The 25053-nt window shown below is 42.6% G+C and overlaps 1 protein-coding gene across 1 annotated transcript in view; it reads left to right on the top strand.

Annotated features, from left to right (window-relative positions):
• The window catches only part of RTEL1 (regulator of telomere elongation helicase 1), a gene marked incomplete in the record, with an annotated part of 4697248 nt that overhangs the window by 1436265 nt on the left and 3235930 nt on the right, over positions 1 to 25053 (top strand). Inside the window, 1 exon segment of the mRNA XM_044056976.1 lies at positions 22579 to 22711. Coding sequence (XP_043912911.1) covers positions 22579 to 22711 — 133 coding nt within the window.

Here is a 25053-nt window from a genome sequence, read left to right as displayed (position 1 = left end):
TTCCTCAGTGGGGCTTCTAATATCAGGCTTCCCAGAAGGTCCCTGAAGCCACCCTGGGACCTGAATTGTGTGTTAGAGAAACTAATCTTACCTCCTTTCGAACCTGCTGCTTCAGCAGAATTGAAATACCTCTCTTGGAAGACTGTCTTCCTCCTAGCTGTCACCTCAGCCAGAAGGGTCTCGGAACTTCAAGCTCTCAAGGCTGTCAAGCCCTTCATAATTTTCCATGCAGACAGTGTCTCCCCGAGGACTAACCCCTCCTTTATGCCCAAGGTGTTATCTGATGTGACCCTTAACCAGGCCATACACCTTCTTTCCCAACCCTCAAAACAAGGGGGAAAGAATTTTACACTCACTAGACGTGCCCAGACAACTCTGATACTATCTGGACTGTACTAAGCCATTCAGAAAAACAGACCAGCTTCTTGTAAGCTTTGTCCCAGGGGCAGAGGGAAAGCCCATCTCCAAACAAACCATTTCCAGATGGATTTCACACAGTATCCATTTTTGCTACGGACTACATGGGAAACCCATCCCTAAGTCTATCCGTACCACTCCAGTAGGGCAACCTCCACTTCCACTGCCTTCCTCAGAGGAGTACCTACCAGGGACATCTTGGAAGCGGCCACCTGGACCCTCTGTCCATACCTTTACAAAGCATTACCACCTACCTTTCTTTTCTAAGTCTAGGGCAAGGTTTGCCTCTGCAATTCTGCAGTGTCTCCTGACACATTCCTAGGACTCAGCCTATCCTTCCACCCTTTTCCTCAGCTTTGGGAATCCTCCCACAGGTGATGACTGCAACAGTGAAACATGAAGAACATACAGTTGTGTACACTTACATAAATGTAGATGTTGGAGTGTATTCACTGTTGCAGTCTTGGTTTCCCTCCCTTCATCCCCCATTTAACATCTTCCCCTAGGGGGACACAAGCTTCCCAAGATGGCTTTTAGCTACCAACACTACTACTCTCTTTTCCTATGTCCTTCTGATGGGTTAGGGCAAGAAAAACTGATGTAATGACGTCGGCTGCCTTGCTTTATAGCACTGATGACCTGTCATCAGACTACAGGTGACGGCAGCCGACACACAAAAACATTAACTCTGGTATTTGAGCCGACCGAGGGCTACCACAGCAGGGATAAACCCACAGGTGATGACTGTGTAATAGTGAATACACTCAAACATCTACATTTATGTTAAGTGCACTCAACTGTACTTTCCGTATTGTCTTCCTGCCTTCACAGAGATGGTTCTGGTCCAGATGGTGGACCTTCCTTATACGTAGTGGAATGATCATCTCATTTTTAGGACTTGGTTGCTGTAGTCACTTTCCTCATTGCAGTAGACTTTAAAGTCTGCTGAAAACTGCTGTGAAGCCTTTAACTAGGCATACTCATGAAACCTTGTCAAATGTGTTCCCTTCCTGTGTAATGGAACATCCCTGCCGTCCTTCAGTTCAAAGTTTCATAGGCATGCAATCAGGAGACCATTGAGAAGCCTAGTTCAATTTCGTGATTGTCCCAGGGCACTTTGTGCTTAAATGACTTACTCAGTGTCGTACAGTATGGAAATTGTGGCTGATGAAATCTGTTGTGTGAATGTTAAATTTGAAACCGCACTCTTGACATTATAGAGAATAAAATGTCATCTGCTTTTCTTAGTGACCAGCAACAGTTTCAGATGTTCTTTGTGTTTCACTGTTGCAGTCATTACATTTGGGTAATCTGCTGGCAGGTTGCCCTCAGTCGGCCTGAATTCCAAAGTCTTGGGTCCTGCGTCAGTTGCCGTCTCCTCTTTCATGACTTCAGAGGTGTAAAACAAGCAGCCAATGCCATTTTCTTTAGTCTTTCTTGCTGCGCAGTGCCCGAAGCAGAAGCATTTCGCAAGTGCCGGTCGGCCAACTCCGGAAATTTTCGAGTTTCAGAACCGAAGTCTTCACTAAAGCTAAGTACCCCGTTGGGGAAACTTTCCTCACGCCAGATAAACAAAGGCAACTGGCAACTTACTTCAAACTGATGGCAACAAAAACCCAGTTATCTGCAAGACAAGCTCTGCAGGCTTTGGGCTTAATGGCATCCTGCATCCTACTGATTCCATATGCAAGACTGCATATGAGGAAACTTCAATGGTACCTAGTTTATGGAGTCAACATTGTCAGTCTGGAAACAATGATTCCTCTCATTCCCTGCCTACAACAGGAGTTTCTATGGTGGGCAAAGGCATGTCACCAAAACATTGGACAGGCCTTCACTCTACCCCCTGCCAGCCAAACCTTAACAAACGCATCAGATTATGCATAGGGGGCCCACCTGGCGGGAAGATGCATTCAGGGCATATGGACCCCAAAACAAATGCATCTGCATATCAACCAGAAAGAGATGCTAGCTGTTCAAAATGCCCCGACAGCCTTCAAGGACTTACTTCATCCAGGGCAACTGATAAAGACGGACATCACCACTGTTATGTGGTATATAAACAAGTGGGGGAGGCACACACGCATACCCCCTTTGCAGATTAGCCAAGGCACTGTGGGACACAGCTTTGACTTACCAAATACATCTTCAAGCTCAATTCCTGCCAGGAAAACAAAATACTCTGGCGGACGATTTAAGCAGAAACCTTATGGACCCTCACGAGTGGAAACTAGATCCACAAGTCTTCAGCATGATGACAAAGAAATGGGGGAGCCTGGACGTAGATCTATTTGCCTCTCCTCAAAATTATCAATTGAAAAGATTCTGCACAAGGACTTATCACAGACAAGCATGGAAAGTGGACGCACTATCCATCAGTTGGAAAAACCTATCAGTTTACGCCTTTCCTCCTCTGCCTCTTTTTCCCAGGGTCCTACTAAAAGTCAGACAAGAGAAACCAAAGATGACACTAATTGCCCCGGATTGGCCACGCCAGCACTGGTACCCAATCCTAAGGAACTTGTCTTATTGCCCAGCTTGGACTTTAACTCAAAGACCTCAACTACTGTCCCAGCAAAACAATCAGATCCCGCACAATGAACTCCAAACACTGAACCTGGCAGCATGGCTGATCATGTGTTTATGCAAACAGCACCTCTCAGTAAAGCTGTGATGGATGTCATTTTGGAAGCCAGAAGGCCTTGTACTAGAAAATCTTATGCTGATAAATGGAAAAGATTCTTTGCTTGGAATCAAGCACAAGGAACTGATACAGTAGAACCAAATATTCCTCAGATATTACAATACTTGACTGAGATGCTTGACAAAGGCCTATCTTTCTCATCAATAAAAATCCATGCCTCTGCCATTTCGGCTCATTACAATACAGAGCCACCAATCTTTTCTCATCCTTTACTAAAGCAGTATCTTAGAGGAGCCAAAAATTTAAGGCCTCCCAGAAGATCACCAATACCTGCATGGGACCTCAATTATGTGTTGGAAAAGCTCACCCTGCCTCCATTTGAACCAGCTGCTACTGCGGATATGAAGTTCTTATCATGGAAAACAGGTCTGCTCCTAGCAATTACTTCAGCAAGAAGAGTCTCAGAGCTACAGGCCCTCATGGCTGTGGAGCCTTTTTTCATATTTTACTGTGACAGGGTGTCTCTGAGGACCAATCCTTCATTTATGCCTACGGTGGTTTCCAGTGTAGCTCTTAACCAAACTATTCATCTGCCAACCTTTTACCCAAATCCGCAGAACAAGGGGGAGAGAATTCTGAATTCCTTGGACGTAAACAAGACAGTTAAGATTCTACTTGAGCAGGACTAAAGTTTTAAGAAAAATTGAGCAATTACTAGTGACATATGCTGCAGGATCAGAAGGAAAGGATATTTCAAAGCAGACTATTTCAAAGTGGATAAGCCACTGCATTCGTTTCTGCTACTTACACCATGGCAAACCTGTGCCCAAGGGCATTAGGTCTCATTCCAGCAGAGCTGCAGCTACATCAGCAGCCTTTCTCAGAGGAGTACTAACCAAAGACATTCTAGAGGCTGCTACTTGGAGTTCTGTTCGCACTTTTGCAAAGCATTATCATTTGCCTCTCTACTCTAAGTCCAGGGTAGGCTTTGCCACTGCAGTTCTGCAGGGCCTTATAGCCACACCTAATGCTGTTTAGCTCCAGCCCTCCCATCCATTGCTTTGGGATTCTACCCAAATGTAGTGACTGCAACAGTGAAACATGAAGAACATAGTACAGTTGTGTACACTTACCATAAATGTAGATGTTCGAGTGTATTCAGTGTTGCAGTCCAGGTTACCCACCCGCCATCCCCCTTTTATTCTGGAATTTATCTTTCCTTCTCTGTCTTCTACAACCTATGTGGTCTATTTGCTTGTAGATGAAGGTAAAGTTTGTATTGATGCATGCATATAGTTTATATATATGTATGTATATATATATATATATATATATATGTATGTATGTGTGTGTGTGTATATATATATATATATATATATATATATATATATATATATATATATATATATATATGTATATGTGTGTATATATATATATATATATATATATATATATATATATATGTATGTATATATATATATATATATGTGTGTATATATATATATATATATATATATATATATATATATATATATATATATATATATATACATATATATATATTTTTTTGCTACCTTTTTGGGGGGATCTGACATCTGGGGCAAGAAAATCTAAAGAAAATGGCATCTGCTGCTTGTTTTATACCCCTGACGACCTGACGTCATGGAAGAGGAGACAGCAACCGACGCAGGACCTAAGACTTTGGAATTCAGGCCGACTGAGGGCAACCTGCCAGCAGATTACCCAAATGTAATGACTGCAACAGTGAATACACTCGAACATCTACATTTATGGTAAGTGTACACAACTGTACTTTTTTCTATTTGCAAATAGGGAAGCATTGTTTCAGAATTGTCGATCTGAAAAGTACACTTAGCTAGCAATCTGAACATCTGACCTTTTTATGGCCAGTTGTAACAGGATGGGCTTTTTTATCCTAAGATTTTCTGGTTATTACTAAGATGTCTCCTAATTTTAATAGGATATTCATCATTTTTTTTTTTTTTTTTTTTTTTAAACATCAGATGGTCTTAACATATTTGGATAGTTAGTCTTTAAACTGTGAAACAATCTAAAAGTGTATGTTTAGTAAAACAATATACGATGACACATTTGGCCTTGCAGAAACACATTTGTGTCTGAGACAAGTTAGAGTACATATTTAAGCATGCACAGTTTTTAAAGAAGTCCGGAATCAAATCAAATCACAAATAAACATTATTTGGTCTTGGAACTTGTGCTATCATAAATGAAGACCTGCTGGCCTTTCTGTTATCTGAAGCAGAGAGAGACACGCGCACAAATAATATGACGGTAATTGTTATAAAGAATTTGTTATGACGTTACAAAACTGTAAACAGTAATGAGCACAGAAAATGATGTTTGATAAACTAACCATACCAACTTAAGTGTCACGAAACATGCAATTCCGACCACTCAAATGTATTATAAAATTACAGCTGATATTGTCATTTTCATTTATTTCTCAGCTGATGGGATTTGGATCTGACTTGGCCACTTTTTCCGGATTCTCAGATCCACCTCTTGTGCTCCTTCCTTTACTCATAATGCCCCACTAACCTAACATACCTCAGATTTCATTTGCCACCATATCTTTTAGATGCAGATCCTTTTCTCTCTCAAGCACTTTGATGCCTTTTCTCGGAGTTGTAAATTTTTGTTGATTTTCTATTGCATTTCTATTATCTTTAAATTTCCTGCCTTACTGTTCAGTGTTTTTTCAGGCTCTGTCCATCAGGCAGTACTTTTATTTTGTACCTGCTAATTCCTGGATACTCCCTTGAGTACCATTGTTAGTACTTTTATATTTCTTTCCTTTCCCTAATTTCTACCCTTTAGATGGTATTCCTTTTTTATCATTGTTGTTAACTTCCTTTCTGCCATAGTGCCAAAAAAAAAGAAAAAGTGCTCTTCTACTTTAACCATCACTTCTCAACCTTTTGGATAAGATCAAGTGTAGTTATCTTTTCTTTACAATTACATTTCAGCCGACTGGATTTAAGAAAGGCATTACTTGTGGGCATAGGATTCCCAACCCTGATGCCCATAGGGAATGTCTACTTTTTGGGCGCTGCCCTTTTGGATACCAGCTGCACTATTTATGCAGGTTTCAACTCCAGAGCTGTAAGTGGCAGAAAAATAAGTTGTTGCTGAAGGGCCTTCTTCCTTTTCTCTTCCAAATAGGGATCAGACCCCTTCCATGACGTCCAAAAAAGAGAAGCCTGAATCAGCTCCTAAGGGTAAAGGACACCAGCAAAATGTCTCTGGACCACTCACCTGCTTCAGCTCTGACCACCAAGCCTCTGTCAAAAATTTCAGAAAAGTAGCTCCTCTTCAGTCTGTCACCTCAGATCTGGGCACCCCATTTCCTGCCATAGCTAATATCTCTTCAACTTCCTTCTCCTTTTTTGCAGGAGACCCGAGGGAAGCACTCCAGTCTGCCATCTGCCAACTCCTCCCTTAGGTCCTCCAGGAGCTTTGAAGCAGAGATGGATAGGATGATGAGGAAGTTTCTCAGAGCTCAGAATCCAGGTGGTGGTAATTCTGGCATGCCCACGACGGACTCTAAGTTAATTATCTCCTTCTGTAGTCCAGCCCATGGTTTTGAAGCCCTTGTGTCTAAGATCCTTGGGGGTGTCCTTCTTATATCCTAAGAGCTGTTCCATTACTCTGACCACTTCCCTGTGCCATCCGGCTCTGATCCTTTCAGAGCAGGAGGACTTTCAGAGCCAAAGCATTGGTGCTGGCTCTGGGGGGTTGGGTTTGACTTAGAAGTTAATGGAGCCATCCTTGCTTCTTTGTGTTTCACACTGGACAGCTCAGGTCTGACTTCATCCTTGGGAAGGGGGACTGGGGGGATTCAGGGGTCATTGGCACAGGGGACTTGTTTAGACCCCTTTGAGATCGTGGAGAACGCTTTCTCTTTGGTAGAGAGAGGACATTCTTGTCCCCTTTAGATCCTTGCCACTTTCCAATGCTGTTTCATTACCACTGTCAGGTCTTAGTTCTGAGCCCCTCACTTCCTTTTTTCACTGGGACAGGCAACCCGTTGAAGTCTCCAGTCAGTTCCTCAGGCCTTCCCTGTCATTTTTGATACCTCATCAGATCACCCCACTGATGAGGGTATTAAGCCAGTGGGAAAAGCAATATATATTTAATGAAATTAATTTATATAAGAATAACATAGTGTTTTATCAGCGTTTTGTATGACTGTTTTCTATTATGGGAAGGAAATGAGCAACAGTTAAATTAATTTGTCTTATCTGAATAATACAACTGATTTTTTAAGGCTCACAGTGAATTCATCTATCATTAAAATGTCTTTCTTGGATGTTGAAATATATAAGGATTGTAATAATGAATTGGGAACTTGTGTGTATAGGAAAAATGTGCAGATCAATAGATATACGCATGCTAAAAGCATGCATGCACGACATGTATTTGGTGGAATTATTAAAAGTCGGTTATTAAGAGTTGGCAGACTGAATACAGATCAATATAAATGTGAGCAACAAATGGATGTACTATGCAATGAATTTCAAAATAGAGGATATAACATGGGATAAGTCATGGAAATGAGAGACAGCATATTGAAAAGTAGAGGTACATATGCATGCCCATTTTTTAGTGATTCTACAATTCTGGAAAGAGAAGATAGTAATACACAAGTCACATTGAGATATGTTAGCACATATAATAATATGACCAAATTCGTTGAATCAGTAATTAGAAGGAACTGGCGGGTTCTAATGGCACAACCTGAGTTAAGTGCAATATTAGGACACACATCAAGGTTTGCATATAGACATATGTACAATTTAAAGAAAAGGTTGTGTTATAAAGATTTTGAAATGAATTCACTGCAATCAGTAATATATAATGTGGGAACATCACCATGTCATGCTTGTAGTTGTTGTGCTGACATTTGTGTTCATAAGTTCTTTGAACAACCAGTAAATAAAATAAGATATGAAATAAAATTTCAGGCAACTTGTAGAACTACAGTGGTTGTCCATTTAGCTACATGCACATAATGGCCAGGATTTTATGTGGCTAAATGTTCAAGGACATTAAAAGATCGTATTATTGAGCACAAGTCAGAGATGAGAAGAAATATTTCCTCCAATGCATTAGCACAACATAAAATTGAAAAGGGGCATCACACAGCTTTAAATTTAAAGTTTTGAAAGTAATAAATAGAAGTTTAAGGCTTAGTGATATAAATAATAAATTAGATATTTCTGAGTATAAGTGGATTATAAGGTTGGATGCTGATAAATAACCAGGGCTAAATAAACTTAACTGTTAAACCAATGCTAGAATTTAGACAGAAACAGTATCATTAATTTTCATTTTTACTCTGATGCATATGTTGTCTTCTAATACTCAAACTTTGACATATGTGTTATATGCTGATAGATTATGGATTTTCTAAGAAAATTGTTTTTCTGAGGAAAGATATGGATGTTTTTGGTATTAATTTTTAAATGATAATATATACTCTTAATGATAATTTGTTAATTAACTTGTTTTTAAATTACTATATTGTGCTCTTATAGGATGGCTGTGTCAGGTGGTTGTTTCAATGCGCATATACATGTGTTTAATTTTAAATGTATTAGTTGAACACTGAATAAGGGACATTCCAGAAAGGTTTGTTTTAATAAAGTGAGTGTTTCTTATTCTATTAGTTTTCCTTGGACTTAATTACCTTGATCAGGGGTTCCCAATACTCCCCCCCTGCTAAGAGGCCTAGGCAAGGCACTGATTATGAATCTTCAGATCAGGTTTCCATTTCTTCTGATTCCTCTTCTGATCAAGAATTTTCTATTCCACCCTATGAGGATTGTGATGCAGAAGAATCCATCCCATCTGCATCTCCTCCTGAGGATTACTCTTTTGGAGAAACCTTGCATACTTTAAGGGAACATTTCCACTGGGAGAGTCAGGATTTCTCTGAATCAAAAAAGAGGCATGGGGATTTCCTCCATCTTCCTCAGCATAGGCCTTTGGCAATACCTCCTGTATTAGACATTGTTGATGATGTGTTTTCGGAATCAAGCATGGCTCCTGATTCCCTACCTCCGGCTCCTAGTAAGCCAGACAGGTATTACAGGGTTCCTGACTCCCACAAATTTCTATTCAAAAATCCTGCTGCTGATCCTGAGACTATCTCACAGGGTTCCATAGGTGTAAAGGCCTCTACAGCCAAAAATCCTACCCCCTCTGATAGAGATTCCAGGGCGCTGGATAGATGGGGAAAGAAGGTTTATATGTTTGTAACCTTGGCAATTAGGGCCTTCAACTGCCAGTTTCATATGCTTAAATATCAACAACATGTTATGGGCTTATTGAAACAGAAAATTATGTTGATTTCTGATTGTGTGGAAAATAAAGAATTACAGGAATTATTGCATTCAGCAGAACATGTTGGAAAGCATACTTTGCAATGTGGTTTTGATTCCTTGGAGGCCTCTTGCAGGGCCGCAGTTACTGGAGCTGTGATTAGAAGGCATGCCTGGCTCAAGGAGCAAAATCTGCCTGATCATGTTAAAGCTAAATTGTTGGATGCCCCCTTGCAGCATAATACTCTGTTTGGTAATAAGGCAGAAGAGGTTTTAAAGAAAATGGAAGACAAAGCTAAATCTATGCAAACTGTAAAAGATTTCTTACAGGTGCAGCCACCCAGGTTCAGTAGGCACTGGCCTACTAAAAATTGGTCCTTTCCTGTGTCCAACAGAGCCACTCAAGGCAAATACAGGCGCTCAAAAGGCTCTAGATACCAATCACAGGGTTCTTACAGGTCAAAGCAATGTGGTGCCACCACCTCCAAATCTGGAGGAAACAAAGCACAACCCTACAGCAAGCAGTGTCAATGACTTCCCTCTACCTTCACCAAGCACTTATCCTTTGGCAGCCCCCTTGGGGGGAAAAATAGCACTTCATGCTCAAAATTGGCAGTTAATTACCCAGGACAAGTGGGTATTAAACATAGTATCCCAGGGGTACAGATTTCATTTCCATACTTTGGCAATTCCAAACGGTTGGCCAGATCTGCCACAAAATCAGTGGGTAGAGACTCAGAAACAAGTTATGTCCCTCATGGATATGGGGGATATTCAACCAGTACCAGAAAAGGAAAAAGGACAAGGTTTCTGTTCAAGACTTTTCCTTGTACTCAGAAAAGACGATGCCTGGCGTCCAATACTGGACTTATCAATTTTGAACATGTTCCTGGACATTCCAAAATTCAAAATGCTGACTTTACAACAGCTACTGCCTATGCTGGGCAGGAACGCTTGGTTAGTGACACTAGACTTGAAAGAGGCATACCTGCATATCCCAATAAGGGAATCGTGCAGAAGATACCTCCGCTTCAAGGCAGGTTTTTTGCATTACCAATTCTCTGCACTGCCCTTTGGCTTATCTACTGTGCCCAGGGTCTTTACAAAGTGCCTGGCACCAGTAATTGCATTCTGCAGGCAAAGAAGCATACAAATTTATCCTTATGTGGACGACTGTCTCATTCAAGCAGAGGACAAGGACACTCTTCTTCAACATCTGGCATTTGTAAAAAGACTTCTAACATGCCTAGGGTACACAATAAACTAAAAGAAATCCCAGCTGGTACCCTCTCAAATAATTACATTCCTGGGTGCAAGCTTGAATACAACAGCCCAGATGGCTTAACTTACGCCAGACAAAGGCAACTGACAACATACTTCAAACAAATGGCAACAAAAACCCAGTTATCTGCAAGACAAATTCTGCAGGCTTTGGGGTTCATGACATCCTGCATTCTTCTAATTCCATATGCAAGACTGCATATGAGGAAACTACAATGGTATCTAAAAAGCCTATGGTGTCAACACTCTCAGGATCTAGAAGCAATAATTCCTATCATACCTTGCCTATGCCTAGAGTTCCTTTGATGGGCAGAGGCCTGCCATTAAAACAAGGGACTACCATTCACACTACCCCATGCCGCCCAAACACAACAGATGCGTCAGACTATGCATGGGGGTTCACCTGGCAGGGAAGTGCATTCAGGGCAAATGGAACCCAAGTCAAATGCACCTGCATATCAATCAAAAAGAAATGTTAGCTGTACAGAATGCTCTGACAGCCTTCAAGGACCACATTCTTCAGGACAATTAATGGTAAAGACTGACAACACCACTGTTATGTGGTACATAAACAAGCAGGGGGCACACAATCTTACCCCCTCTGCAGACTAGCCATGACATTGTGGAACACAGCCCTGAGCTACCAAGTGCATCCACAAGCTCAATTCCTGCCAGGAAAACTCAACACATTGGCAGACGAACTAAGCAGAAACCTCTTGGACCCACATGAGTCGAAACTGGAACCAAGGATTTTCAAAATGTTGACAAGCAAATGGGGGAGCCCAGATATAGACCTGTTTGCCTCCCCCCAGAACTATCAATTGGACAAATTTTGCACAAGGACTCCCCACAAACAAGCTTGGAAAGTGGATGCTCTGTCCTTCAGCTGGAAAAACTTATCAGTTTATGCCTTTCCTCCTCTGCTTCTGTTCTCCAAAGTACTACTAAAGATCAAACAAGACAAACCAAAGACGATTTTGATTGCCATGCCAACACTGGTACCCCCTTTTGCGCAGTGTGTCACTGTTGGCCCCATGGCACCTGCCTCAGACCCCTACTTTATTGTCTCAGCAGGACAACCAGATTCTGCACCCTCAGCTTAAAACACTGAATCTAGCAGCCTGGCTAATTACCTAATCTCTCCTTTACCATCCCTCATTAAACCAGTGATGGATATTGTTTGAGGCAAGGAGGCCTAGTACTAGAAAATCTTATGCTGAAAAATGGAAAAGATTCTGTGCCTGGAACCACTCTCAAGGGATGAGCACAGCTGTGCCCAATTTACCTCAGATTTTACAGTACTTAACTGAAATGCTTCACAAGGGCCTGTCTTACTCCTCCATCAAAATTCATGCCTCAGCCATTTCAGCTCATTATAACACAGAACCTCCCCTCTTCTCTCATCCACTGCTCAAGCAGTTCCTCAGAGGGACCAAAAATTTAAGACCACCCAGGAGCGCTCCCACTCCAGCCTGGGACCTTAACTTTGTCTTGGAGAAACTCACTCTTCCTCCTTTCCAGCCAGCTGCTACTGCAGATTTAAAATTTCTTTCTTGGAAAACAGCTTTCCTTTTAGCATTCACTTCAGCAAGAAGGGTATCTGAATTACAGGCCCTTATGGCAGTGGAGCCTTTCATCATCTTTCATGCGGACAGGGTGTCCCTCAGAACCAATCCCTCCTTCATGCCCAAGGTAGTATCTAGTGTGGCTCTTAATCAGTCCATTCATTTGCCAACCTTCTTTCCCAATCCACAGAACAAAAGGGAACAGATACTGCACTCTAGATGTGCACAGACAACTTGGAGTCTACTTGGACAGGACTAAACCTCAAAGGAAATCTGAAGAACTGCTGGTGGCATTTGCTGCAGGGACAGAGGGGAAGGCTGTTTCAAAGCAAACCATTTCTAAATGGATAGGCCATTGCATTCTTTTCTGCTATAAGTACCATGGAAAACCTATCCCACAGGGGATCAGACCCCACTCAACCAGGGCTGCATCTACCTCTACAGCCTTTCTCCGAGGTGTCCCTTACAGGGACATCCTAGAAGCTGCTTCCTGGAGTTCTGTACATACTTTCACCAAGCATTACCATTTGCCAATTTTCTCTAAATCTAGAGCTGGCTTTGCCACTGCAGTCTTGCAGGGCCTTATGGCTGGTCCTAATGCTATCTAATTTCCTCCTCCCATCCTTAGCTTTGGGAATCTACCCAAATGTGATGACTGCAACAGTGAAACATGAAGAACATAGTGCAGTTGTGTACACTTACCGTAAATGTAGATGTTTGAGTGTGTTCACTGTTGCAGTTCTGGTTACCTTCCCTCCAGCCCCCTGACTTCTTTTGGCTATACCTCTACTCTCCTTTACTATGCTTAAACGCTTTTTGGTGTATTTGCTTTTTTGTTGGAGGTATAACTTTGTATATTTATATATTTAATTGCTTCCCATTAGGGGGGCACCTGACATCTGGTGCAAGAAAAACGGACGTAATGGCGTCGGCTGCATGTTTTATACCCCTGCCATCATGGAAGAAGAGACAGCAACCGACGCAGGACCCAAGACTTTGTTAATCAGGCCGACTGAGGGCTACTGCAAGCAGATAACCCAAATGTGTTGACTGCAACAGTGAATACACTTGAACATCTGCAGTTATGGTAAGTGTACACAACTGTACTTTTCTGGATGGTCACATTTTTAGTCCTTTGTGCCCCCACTGCAGAAGGACGATTGGATGTGCTCTACATATCTTTAGGATGCGTACTAATACATTACAGAATGAGCAGGCACTTTTGGCTGGGACCCAGTCATAATCAGTTCAGAGCACTGCCTCACCACAGCACCCAGGGTGTTCAAATGCATGGCAATAGTAGCAACTCACTTGAGACTGCTGGGATTCGGTGTGTTTCCGTACCTACATGACTGACTCCTAATTACCCCTAACAGGCAGCTACTCCTACAGGCAATGGATTACTTACTCCAGTTATGCCTTCACCTAGACATCACAGTCAACTACACCAAGTTACAGCTCACACCTTTACAGAGTCTGGAGTTCATAGGTGTTCATCTGCACACAATCAATCAGGTAGCATCACTTCCTCCCTCAAGAGTACAAATACTCAGATCCCAGGTCATGAAATTGATCTCACATTCTTCTTCTCCAGCACTTCTAGTCTTGCAAGCCTTAGGGTCTATGGCAGCAGCAATCACACTGTTTCTTTTACCCAGATTTCATATGGCGATTCTGCAGTGGGCTCTGTCAGCACAGTCGTTCGTTCTTCAGCAGCCCTTGTTTGGTACAGTCAGGATCACTCAGACTTGCAAAAAAATATCTTCTGTTGTTGATTTGCTTGGAAGAAGTTTCCCAAGGTCATCCATTCATTTTCCCACTGCCACCACAGACACCTCCCAGCTAGGGTGGAAGGCATTACCTGGGAAGCACAGAACTGTGAATATGGTCCTCAGATGATATCAGTATGCATATCAATGTCCTGGAAATGACAGCATTTCTCCTAGTGTTTCAGGCCTTTCAAAACACTCTCCCCTCTGGTACAACTGCGATACAAATGGAAAATATCTGTAGTCTGGTGCATCAACAGACGGAGGAACTGGATCTTATCCAGTATGTCAAGAAGCAGTGAGAGTGTGGCAATGGACAGTCTCTTCTTGCTGATTTCACATAGCAACATACACACGAAGGAAAGCCAACATGCTTGTAGACAAACTAAGTGCATTCTGATGCCTCACTAGTGGTTTGTCAAAGTGGCAGAGAGAGAATTTTCCATTCCCAGCCATGCTGTAACCTTTTCGCTTCTCCCTTCAACAGCAAGTGCAGCAGGTTCTTTGCCCTGATCCCCTCTCTGGGGAAGTCACAGAAAGATGTTCCAGTTTGCGACTGGCCTACCGGTTTCCTTTATGCTTATCCCCTCCCCCGTTACCTCTAATAACCACAGTCATATAGAAAGCATACTAGTTGAAGAGTAGAGCTCTCCTCATTGAACCTTTTTGGCCTCATCAAATTTGGTTTCCCTTCCTGTGGCCTTATCTTCCGTATTCTCCCTGGATACTGGACCCTACTCCAGACCTTCTGTCTCATCCATCAGTGATGACGCATCCAAGCATAGCAGGCTTCAAGCTGATCACATGGTTTCTTCAGTTTCACTGATGGCTAGAGACACGTCAGGCTTTCCTGCCCAGTCTGACATATTTTGTATTCTCAAAAGGCTTCTACTAGCAACATTTACAAAGGTAAATGGAAGAGGTTTTCTGTTTGGGCCCTTAACACAGATTTGGACCCTTTTTCTGCACCTATAGCAGCTGTTCTTGAGTTTTTCACTTCAATTTTTCAGGTGGGGGCTAATTTCTTTACTATTAAAGTGCAGTTAGCTGCTGTTTCAAACCTCCATTCAGGTAAAAATCATTTTTTTCTTAGCTTCTTCTGGGTTGTACAAGGCCTTTCTGAAAGGTACCTTCTTACTTAGGCCCCAATGAAGCACCCTACTCCTCCTTGATATTTAACTATCCTGCTTCAAGATCTAACCCGAGGCCCATTTGAACCTTCACCCAAGATAGATCTTAAATTTGTATCCTGAAAAAAATTTTTCTAGCTGCTATTACGTCAGCTAGATGTATCTGAATTCCCAACTTTCCTCACATACCAACCTGTCTTTTTGCCTAAGGTGACTTCTGAGTCTAATATTAAAGTCATTAACCTCCCAGTTTTCTTTCTAAATTTCTCTAATAAGGGAGAATACATGTTGCATCTTTTGGATGTGCAAAGGCAACTTTAATTCTGTCGCCATCGGACCAAAGATTTCAGAAAAACTGACAAGTTGTGTGTATGTTTTTGATGGAAGAGATTGGGCATGGCAGTTTCTAAAGTAACTTAGTCAAATGATCGATTGCTTGTTATCCTCTGTCTACAGTCAAACAGGGTTGTCTTTGCCTAAACCCCCTAGAGCACATTCCACGAGGTCTAAGACTGCTTCTTTAGCTTTTTGGTGAAGAAATTCTCTCATAATTTCTGCTTGAGCAGTGGAACCAGTCAGTGGTGTTCTCTTCCCCTTTATTATTTGCATTATATTTAGAACCATTGGCAAAGAAAGTAAGGGATTCAGAAATTCAAGGAGATTATTGGTATGGTAGTCAAGCAGAGATGGTTTTAATACCTCACACACAGTGAAACTAGCTAGAAAAGATTTACAAACAGTGTGACAGTAAAAACCTTATTTATTGGGTCCTGTGAGGCAGACACTTTTAATACAGTCGTGCAGATTAGTTTTTAGCTATAAAATAGAGTAAAAAAAGTATGCAGCAGACAATAAAAGTGCTATAAATATCTGTAATGAGGAATAACTAGTAAAAATGAGCAAAAAGCAGGATACTTAATGTTATTTATCACAGATCAGAGTTTTGCTCAGTGTCCTTCCTCTGACTAGCTCTGTGTGAAATGGCAGAAACACTCACAAGGTAACTTTTTAACAGAAAGTTGAAACCTGAAACAACTTTAAAAAAAGCTCAAAAGAACCAATGAGAGTTTTACTCCAAGCCGTAGTCCAGGTAACCTCAGTCAGCCAGTGACCCTAAACACTTCACTCTCACTGAAATGCAAAATGGGTTTTGCTAAACTAAGATGGCCTGAAACACAAACAACTAGGCCCAGAACACAAGCCTAAATATGGACAATGCTACAGCTACACCCTACACTACTTGGGTAGAAAAACACTGCAGAAATGTTTATCACAGCAGAATAGCAGCAGTGAGCCATTAAATGAATGTTTTAAACAGATAAAGGAGTAAGGAGACTGTTGAGAATTGGATTAGGGAGGAATTTTGCTTCACATGGATGGGGAGCCTGTTCCATAGACTGGGTAGTCTCTGAGATACATACCTATCTTTCCAGCAGGTCCTATTTATATTCCAGGCTAGGTTTAAGTCTTCAGAATGGGTAGTTCTGCTGTTTGTTTTGTGGATATGCAGGAGGCCCATCAGAGTGGGTTCTCACAATGCCTTGTATGCCAGGTATAGATCTTCTTTCAAAATCCTTTAGGAGACAGAATACAGGGATAGGGCCTTAAGGCAGTCTGCATAGGACATATTACTTACACTCTGTATTCCTTTAGTGAGGCACCTCTGTGGACGTTCCAGTTGTTGGCTATACCTGATTAGGTACATACCAAAGAGGGGGGGGGGCATTGTACTCAGTGATAGGTCTGATGAATGCCGAATACAGTGGAACAATGACTTACTTGAACTTAAATGCCATAGCTTTGTTTATAAGTTGCACAATAAGTGGTAAGGCCTCACTGTGTCTAATGATGGCTACCAAAAAAGAAATTAGAAAATGGAAATCAAAATCTAAACCAACTATACTGGAAGTAATGAACAGCGTGAGAGAGAGAAAAAACAATTGGAACTGAGATCTTTTGAAAGTGGTAGGAGCAAACTACATAGGAAAAATGGGACTTGTGGGAACAATACATTCAAGAGAGGAAGGAGATCTAAAAGGCAGCAGAACTTAAATGAGCTATGTGAGGTTTGAGTGAGAAAGCTTGGGTAGATTATAAGTGATGTATAATGTTTGCAACTGGGAGTGTCAGTTTGGTTTGTGATGTAAAATGCTTGCAACTAGGATTGTGTAGGCTGTTTGTTTTCATTTATGTAAATGTATGGTTGCATATGTAGTAAGCGATGGTTTAATAAATCATAGGATTATAGAAGGTTACTAGGCTATTGGCCCTGAGGCCCGTATAAGCCTTGCCAAGAGTTTAGCCCATGTTTAGAAAAGTCAGCACCCAAACCCCCTGTCCAGCAGGGACACAGGTGGAATCCCAGGTGTGTATTTTCTATTTCCCATCCAGTTATCCAGGTTGCGCTTAAAAAGGGATGATGAGGTACTCTGCTTGATGTGGAGACAGAGACTGTTCCACAGATGGGGGAGGCTCTGGGGTACAAATCTGTCCCACCAACAAATCCTGTTGATATCACAGACCAAGTTGAGGTCATGTGTACGGATTTCTGGAGTGGAGCTTGACTTGCGGTTAGGCAGCAGTCCCATCAAGGCGGGGGGCTGAGATTGGTTTATATGGCAAATCGAGGTCACCCCTGAGGAGTCTGTATGAAACTGAGTAGAGGGATAGGGCTTTTAGCCTCTCTGTGTGAGGTAGATGTTTGAGGCCCTGGATTTTCCTGGTGAGGAACCTCTGTGGTATTTTCAGCTGCTGCATATGCTTTGTAAGGTAGGGAGCGTTGTACTCAGCAATTGGCCTTATAAGGGAAAAATACAGGGATGTTATGACCTTTTTGTCCCTGGATGAGATACCCTTGGTTATGAGGTGGGCCATGTAGAAAGCTTTCCATACAATGGCAGCAACATGGTGGTCAAAAGTCAAGTTGCTGTCAACCTGGGTCCCCAAATCCCTCACTATTGATTGTGTACTTAGGGCATTATTATTAATGTGATATGTGGGGATGTCTTTCTCCCCAAAGGGGATGATGCATTTTTTGGCATTCAGCTTGAGACCATGTTTTTGGCACCAGTCATTTATTTGGGTGATGCCTTCTTGGAGGACTCCACATCACTTGAGGAATTGATGACTGCGCCCAACTTGCAGTCATCTGCAAACTTGGTCAGCCATAGTCCACTGGTTTTGGCCTGCGCCTCAGAGAAGTATATCCCAAATAACAGGCCTCAAGACAGATCCCTGGGGTATGCCGCTCGTTATGGGTAAACTGCTTGAGGTGGCTTCCCCTATTTTTGATTAGGTGGGTTCTATCAATGAGCCGGTTTGCTACCCATCTGGTAACATGTGGATTGATGCCTAGTTGAGAGAGTTTATCTACTACGGCCGAGTGGGGAATAGTGTCAAAGGCTTTGGCAGGTCAAGGTAGGTGGTGTGCACAGTCTTCCTCTCGTCCATGGTTTTGGTGACTGTCTCAAAGAAGATGACCAGATTTGACCGACATAACATTCTTTTGACAAAGCCAAACTCTGTGGGGTCGAGTATTTCGAGGTTGCCAATGTCCCTGTTAATGAGGTCCATGATCCTTTCCATGGCCTTGCAGATCAGGCTAGTTAGGCTGATGGGTCTATAATTTTACTGGATTGATGGATGCTCCACCTTTGTGTAAAGGGATGACAGTGGCTGTCCTCCACTCAGCTGGGATAAAGCCAGTAATCAGGCTTTGGTTGAATAGGGTGCCTAATGGTGCTGCAAGTTCATGTGGGATGCAGCCAGGGATGTTATCTGGTCCCATGGAGGCTGTATTTTTTTGCCTTTGAGAGGGCAGTGATAACCTGTTCCTTAGAGATAGGGAGTGTGGGGGGCAGGTACTGGGGATGTCCTACTTTACTGATGGGGGGGGGGGGACAGAGGGGAGAAGTTTTCACTGAATCTGTCAGCCAGTAGATTGGCTATATCTACAGCATTTGTGTATGTGGTGTCCTTGACCACCAGTTCTGAACAGATCTGGGTGCTCCCTTTGAGATTTCGGGCATATGTGAAGAAGGCCTTATGATTGTCTCTAGTAGATGTGGCTAATTTGGACTTGAAGGTGGCTTTAGAGGATTTCACTAGTGCTCTTATTTGCTTGTTCAAAGTAAGAAGACATTACTTCCAATTGGGCAAGATTTTTTTTGTTTAAAAAAAAAAGGCAAGAGTTGAATAGTTTAGAATATTATTGCTTAGATTATATGATATATAGCAGTATATGTGAAGTGTAGGTGGCAGCGGTGGTGCAGTGGTTTGCACTGCCACCTCACAGCAAGAGGCTGTCCGGTTCGATTCTTGGCTGACGTACCTTCTGTGCAGACTCTGCATGTCCTTCCTATGGTCACGTGGGTTTCCTCTGGGTGCTCCGGTTTCCTTCCACATCCGAAATACATGCTGTAGGTGGATTGGACACTCTAAATTGGCCCTAGGCATGATTGAGTGCATGTGTGCACCTTCTGTGGAAGGTTGGGCACCGGGCTGGCAACTCGACACAATAAAACTCCACTGCCAATCATGAGCGGACAGGTGATCCGCTGTGGCGACCCGTAACCGGGGAAAAGCCGAAAGAAGAAGCGGTATATGTGAAGTGTAATGTTTGTCAATGTTAATATAGTTTGATTACTTTTATATGGATGTAAATTTTCCGATGCCTCAAGTGATAATTCAGTAAAGGTGTTGGGGGAAAAAAAAGAACATCAGTAGATGACATTTGTTCCCACTGCCACTTGGTTTAGTGCTCATACCTTTTATCCTCATTATAAGTTGGATTAGATTCCTAGGAGAGCTGCCTTTGGCTGTTATTGCGAAGTATCCTTCCATGACCACCACCCAGGGTTCATCTAACTGGGGGCTCTGTCTCATTAGTTGATGAATTAATGAAATTGACAACATCAGATACAAAAGTTATGCATTCACCATAACTGTACAGTTGTGTTGTCCATTTTCCTTCTTCCTCAACTTCCCACCCTCCTTACCCTTTCCCTTTACACCTGGAGAGACCTAAGAGATAATTCTTTGGGAACTGTTCCTTGTTTGAGTTGCTGTTTTCTCTCTATTACCTCAACCTTTTAGATTCTTTATAGTGGCAGCATTGGTTTATTGGAGGCAGCAAACTCAATCTGAGGTATGTTGGGTTAGTAGGGCATTGTAGGTAAAGGGGAAGCTCTCGAGAGATGGATCCAAAATTGTTGATAAAAGCAGCCAAGTCATTTACAAGGTCGGATCCTAGACCCATCAGTTGAGGAAGAATGAAAATGGTCAACACAGATGCATTGTTATGGTGAGTACATAATTTTTAAGTAATGGGATTTGAAAACATATTTCTACTACATATTATATTAGGCAACAGCTTGCCAACAGATCTTAGTTGTAATCCTGTGCATAAACTGCCAGTTGTTGATCTTATAATTTTCTTGGCATAATCGTAGGCACCTCTTCAGTTTGATCTTCATTTGTGCTACAGTCTGTAGGTAGGTGTGTGCTGTCATGGTACTTTTACTGCCTTTCATAGAGCAGAATGTTAGCTCAGCATTGATGGGTTATGTAATTCCTGAAGGAAAGACTCCAGCTCTCTGATTCGGTTAAGAATGCCATTCCTTCTCAGTGCCAGAAATTCATAGTTGACAGGCTGTCTGGCTGTTTCAACAGGCTGACGCTATGAATCAAAATTTCTCACTTTAAAGAACTTTTTCCTAGTTATCAGATCCACCAGATGGACTTTGAAGTTCAAGTCTGTCATTTGCATACAACAATTCTCAGTTTATTTATTTATTTATTTATTTTGCGGGGATCCTACATCCCTGAAGACCAGTCATTGCTTTTGCTGCACTCCGATCTCTGTCATCTACATATAAAATCCAGAAGGGGTCAGGGCCCACAGGTCTTTGAATTTGCTCCTGTAATATTTCTACCTTTTGACCTTTGTCCATGTGTGAATTAGCAGCTGCCAAGCAGACCTGTACAGTTGGGCTATTTCCTGCCTTATGTTTTATTTATCTCCCATATACAATTAAAACTATCTTAATTACCAGGTTTAGCACTACCACAGTTTGCCTTTCTCTTAAGTCTCCTTTATGAATGCAAAAACTGTAGTGCACTTATCAAGTAAAACCTGTCACTGAGTCATCTTTAGAAGTAGAAGTCGATTAAAACACTCTTGTTCTGTCTTTCGGCTTTTCCCGGTTAGGGTTCGCCACAGCGGAACTCCGGTCCGCTAATGATTGACAGTAGATATTTACATGCCGAGTTGCCGGCCCTGACGCACAACCTTCAAAGAAGGTACGCCCATTCACGCACATCTCCACACAGAAGACGCTCTAGCTGAGAATCTAACAGGACAATGTCTTACTGTGAGGCGACAACGCTACCGCTGCACCACCACCGCGCTTTCGATTAAAAACTTCCTTAAATCATCATAACTAAAAATAGCCCAACACATTCTTTATAACACTTGACACAAGTCCATCTTTACAGGTGGCCATACATTTCTTTCCCTCATATAATCTTGACTTTTGCTGCTGAATGCAGCAGGTGGCCAGGCTTGCCAGATGGGAGAAAATGGACAGTAGGACTTTCACCTAGCTCTGGACCAGGCTTCTCTACCTTGAGAATAAATGGGCCGATTGGATGCCTAGAGTGGAACCAACAGACAAGTCCTGAGGGGATGGGGGGGGGGGGCATCATTTTTTACCAAGGGGCAGCTTACCATGGCCACTTGGTCTTTTCTTACATACTTTTACAAAGCAGTACAAGTTAGGTCTTCACTAGTCTGTCTTTGGCACTTTTTCCTCAGAATTCTACTTTTTAATCGGTCTTCTTTCAATTCGTCTGTCTTGACTCCTGTATTCCCTTTAATGAGGTTTATGGATATTGGTAGAATGTTACATACTGTTACCTACTATACTGAAAGTTTAATAGTAAAGATATTGCAGCTAGATGAGCATAACCGATATCATTTGGTCTTTGAGGGTCCTGTGCAGAAGGTATGTGGTTTTACCTTATTGTGTTCCCCTTTTGTTGGGCAACCACTTCATGCTGAGCATTCTCTGCTAAGTCTTAAAAGTCTTGAGTTTTATAGCCTTCTGTAGCTTTTTTTTCCAACAGCTGTGATTCGCCCATGTTTCATAGATTCTTTACCAGGTAGCTTGGAACTAGGTATGCCTTGTAATGCAGTACGAGAACTCTGTTGTTTCCTGGTGGTGGGAACCATTTGAGATCGTTAAAGAATTACCATAACAGGAGTCTTAAAAAGGAAATCTAACCTGCTGTCCATTAAAAGGGGCCTTCTCAAAGATTGAGCAATACTGTGAGTACATTGCAAATAAGTGATTTTCTATACTTTTTTCAGCATTTTATTTTAAGTATTTTACTCTGATTGTTTTGCAGGAAAGATTCTGAGTTACTGGTGCTTTAGTCCGGGGTTCAGCATGCATGAGATTATTCGGCAAGGTGTGCGTTGTGTCATCCTCACTAGTGGAACACTTAGCCCCCTGTCCTCCTTCACATCAGAAATGCAGATGTAAGTTGTTTTGGTTTTCATTGTCTTGTTTCAGCACAACATATTAATGTGATTGTCTACGTATTATGAATATGTATGTGCTTTGGAAGAAATATGTGTTGGTTTAGTAACACTTTCTGAAACGTTCTTAAAATATCTGTGATAGTAACACATATTTCAGCATTTTAGATCATCAGGAATTAAAGGGAGGGGACTTGAAGAGAAAACCATAAATATTCCTTGTGTTAAACTTAATATTAAACTGTACTGTTAAGGACATCATGTTTGTTATGAGCCAAAGCTTATTTACTGTTCATTTGTAAAAGTGGTAGTTAACAGCCACTTGGTATTTGTTAAGGATTTACAATAAAATAGGTCTAGTTTTTAGCCATAAGATTGTTACACATTTGAGGTGCAGTTTTTAAATATGATACAATGTGATTGATACTGTATTCTGCAGTGTTTTGAGATGAATCCTGTCCTAAAACCTTGCAGATAGCTTAGAGGACTAAACTAGTTGATCTGATGCTATCTGTGTCATCATCGATTACGGGTGGGTCAGATCTTGTTTGCCGTAATTTCATTCAAGACATGCTTCCTGTAGCTCAAGTGAAATATTTTCAATTAAGTATCCTTTTTCCTTCCTATTTGGGGTTTTTTGCTTCTCATCCCCTTCCTTTCTCCTTGTCTCCCTTGGGTAGTTTCCTCCCCTTACGGCAGTTTTACATATTTTTAAGCCCCTTTCCCGGGCTCACGCCCTCGTTCTTCCCAGGTCTCTCAGTAGCCTTTTTCTGTTCCCTTCCCTTTTTCTACCTGGTTCCCCCCGACCCCTCTTTATTCTTGTGCTGTGTGCAGGTGGTGGGTGTGTGTGGGATGTCTGAAAAGCCCATTGGTTTTAAAAGGTGCTCTTCATGTAGTTCGGAAAATGCCCCATTCCAACTCATATGAGGAGTGTGTTTCCTGTCTGGGAGAGCCACATCTGGAGGTTGAATGCAACATTTGTGCCAGATTCAATCCCAGTGCTCTCCTGAATTACAGGAACAAACTTCTGAAAAGGCTGGCCAAAGGGGCTTCCTTGGTTTCAGGTTCCCCTTCTATGCCTCCTTCGAATCCCAAGAGGAAGTCTTCTTCTTCTAGGGATTCTCCTTCGAAAAAGCTGAGGCTGTCTGAACACAGCTCCCCAGATCTGAGCCCAGCCTCCTTGGCTTCAAGTTAGGGCCCCTCTGCTCCAAGAGCCCTAGCTCACTCTGTTGGATCACAGACCTCAGAGCCTGTGAGGTCTCTGGATCCTATCCAACTTAGACTGCCCTCTGATCTGACTGCGAGACCTTCTACATCCTCCAATCCAAACAGACCTTCGGATCCGACAGTTTTGATCTGGGCTTTTTTCTGTTCCCTTCCCCATTCCAGAATTAAGAGATCAGATCTGAGACTTTCAAGCAGGTCTCTTTCCTGAGACCATAGGCCCTCAGCTGGGTCAGATCATTCCTCACTTTCTTCCCAATCCACCAGGAGTCTGCTCCGCTCAGGTATAGATAGGATGATGAGCTTTCTCAAGGCCTAGATCATGTTGGGCTTGTTACCATCCCCTGCTCACTTGCCTAGGGGATTTTTGCCATCCACAAAACTCCTCTCTCCTCGACCAACCCATCTGGGTTTGGTCCCTCAGGATCAGGGCATTCCCGGGAGAGGCCCATGGTGTTGGGGCATTTCTTCCCTTCCCACACCATCAGGGTTCCTGGCTGCCACAACTCCGTTGCCCTTGGAGCTGGTGGCGCCTCCGGCCCACAAGGTCAGTGGGGGTTGCCAGGGAATGTGGTCGGGCCTGGAGCTTTCTGACCGTTCCCTCCCCCAGGGAGCCTCCGCATTAGACTGCTTGGGGCCAGTATCATGTGGAGACATCGGTGCTGCATCAGGTTCACCTCTTCCATCCCTGATGGCTGCGGCCAGTGGGGGCTTCATTCAGCCTGTCGACTTTCCGGGTGATAGAAATGACAGTCTCTGGCTGACTGAGGACAAGGATTTCGAGGAAGGAGACTGGTCCCTCAGACTTCTGTCTGAGGAGGTGTCCTTTGTGAACATAATCAAGATCCTTAAACAGCGAGGCAGTTAGTCTCCCCCGCCATGTAAGGAGGAATCCGTGTTTTTGAAAGCTTTTAGATTGGCCCATCTTCTGCATGGGTGTCTCCCCCTGCTGATGAGCTTGTCCAGCTCTTATTCTACAGGGCGTGGAAGGAGCTGGACACAGTGGAACCAGTTCCCAAGAGATCCAATAAGTTCTTAAGTCCCGACAAGGCCTTTGGGAGCAAGAACATTCCCGTTGATGCTATTGTGGTGGCTGCATCTACAAAAAAGGAGTTGGC

This window comes from Protopterus annectens, chromosome 14.part0, assembly GCF_019279795.1.
Source record: "Protopterus annectens isolate FY-2018-M chromosome 14.part0, PAN1.0, whole genome shotgun sequence".
Classification (NCBI taxonomy): Eukaryota; Metazoa; Chordata; order Ceratodontiformes; family Protopteridae; genus Protopterus; species Protopterus annectens.
This window is presented reverse-complemented; position numbering and strand designations above follow the sequence as displayed.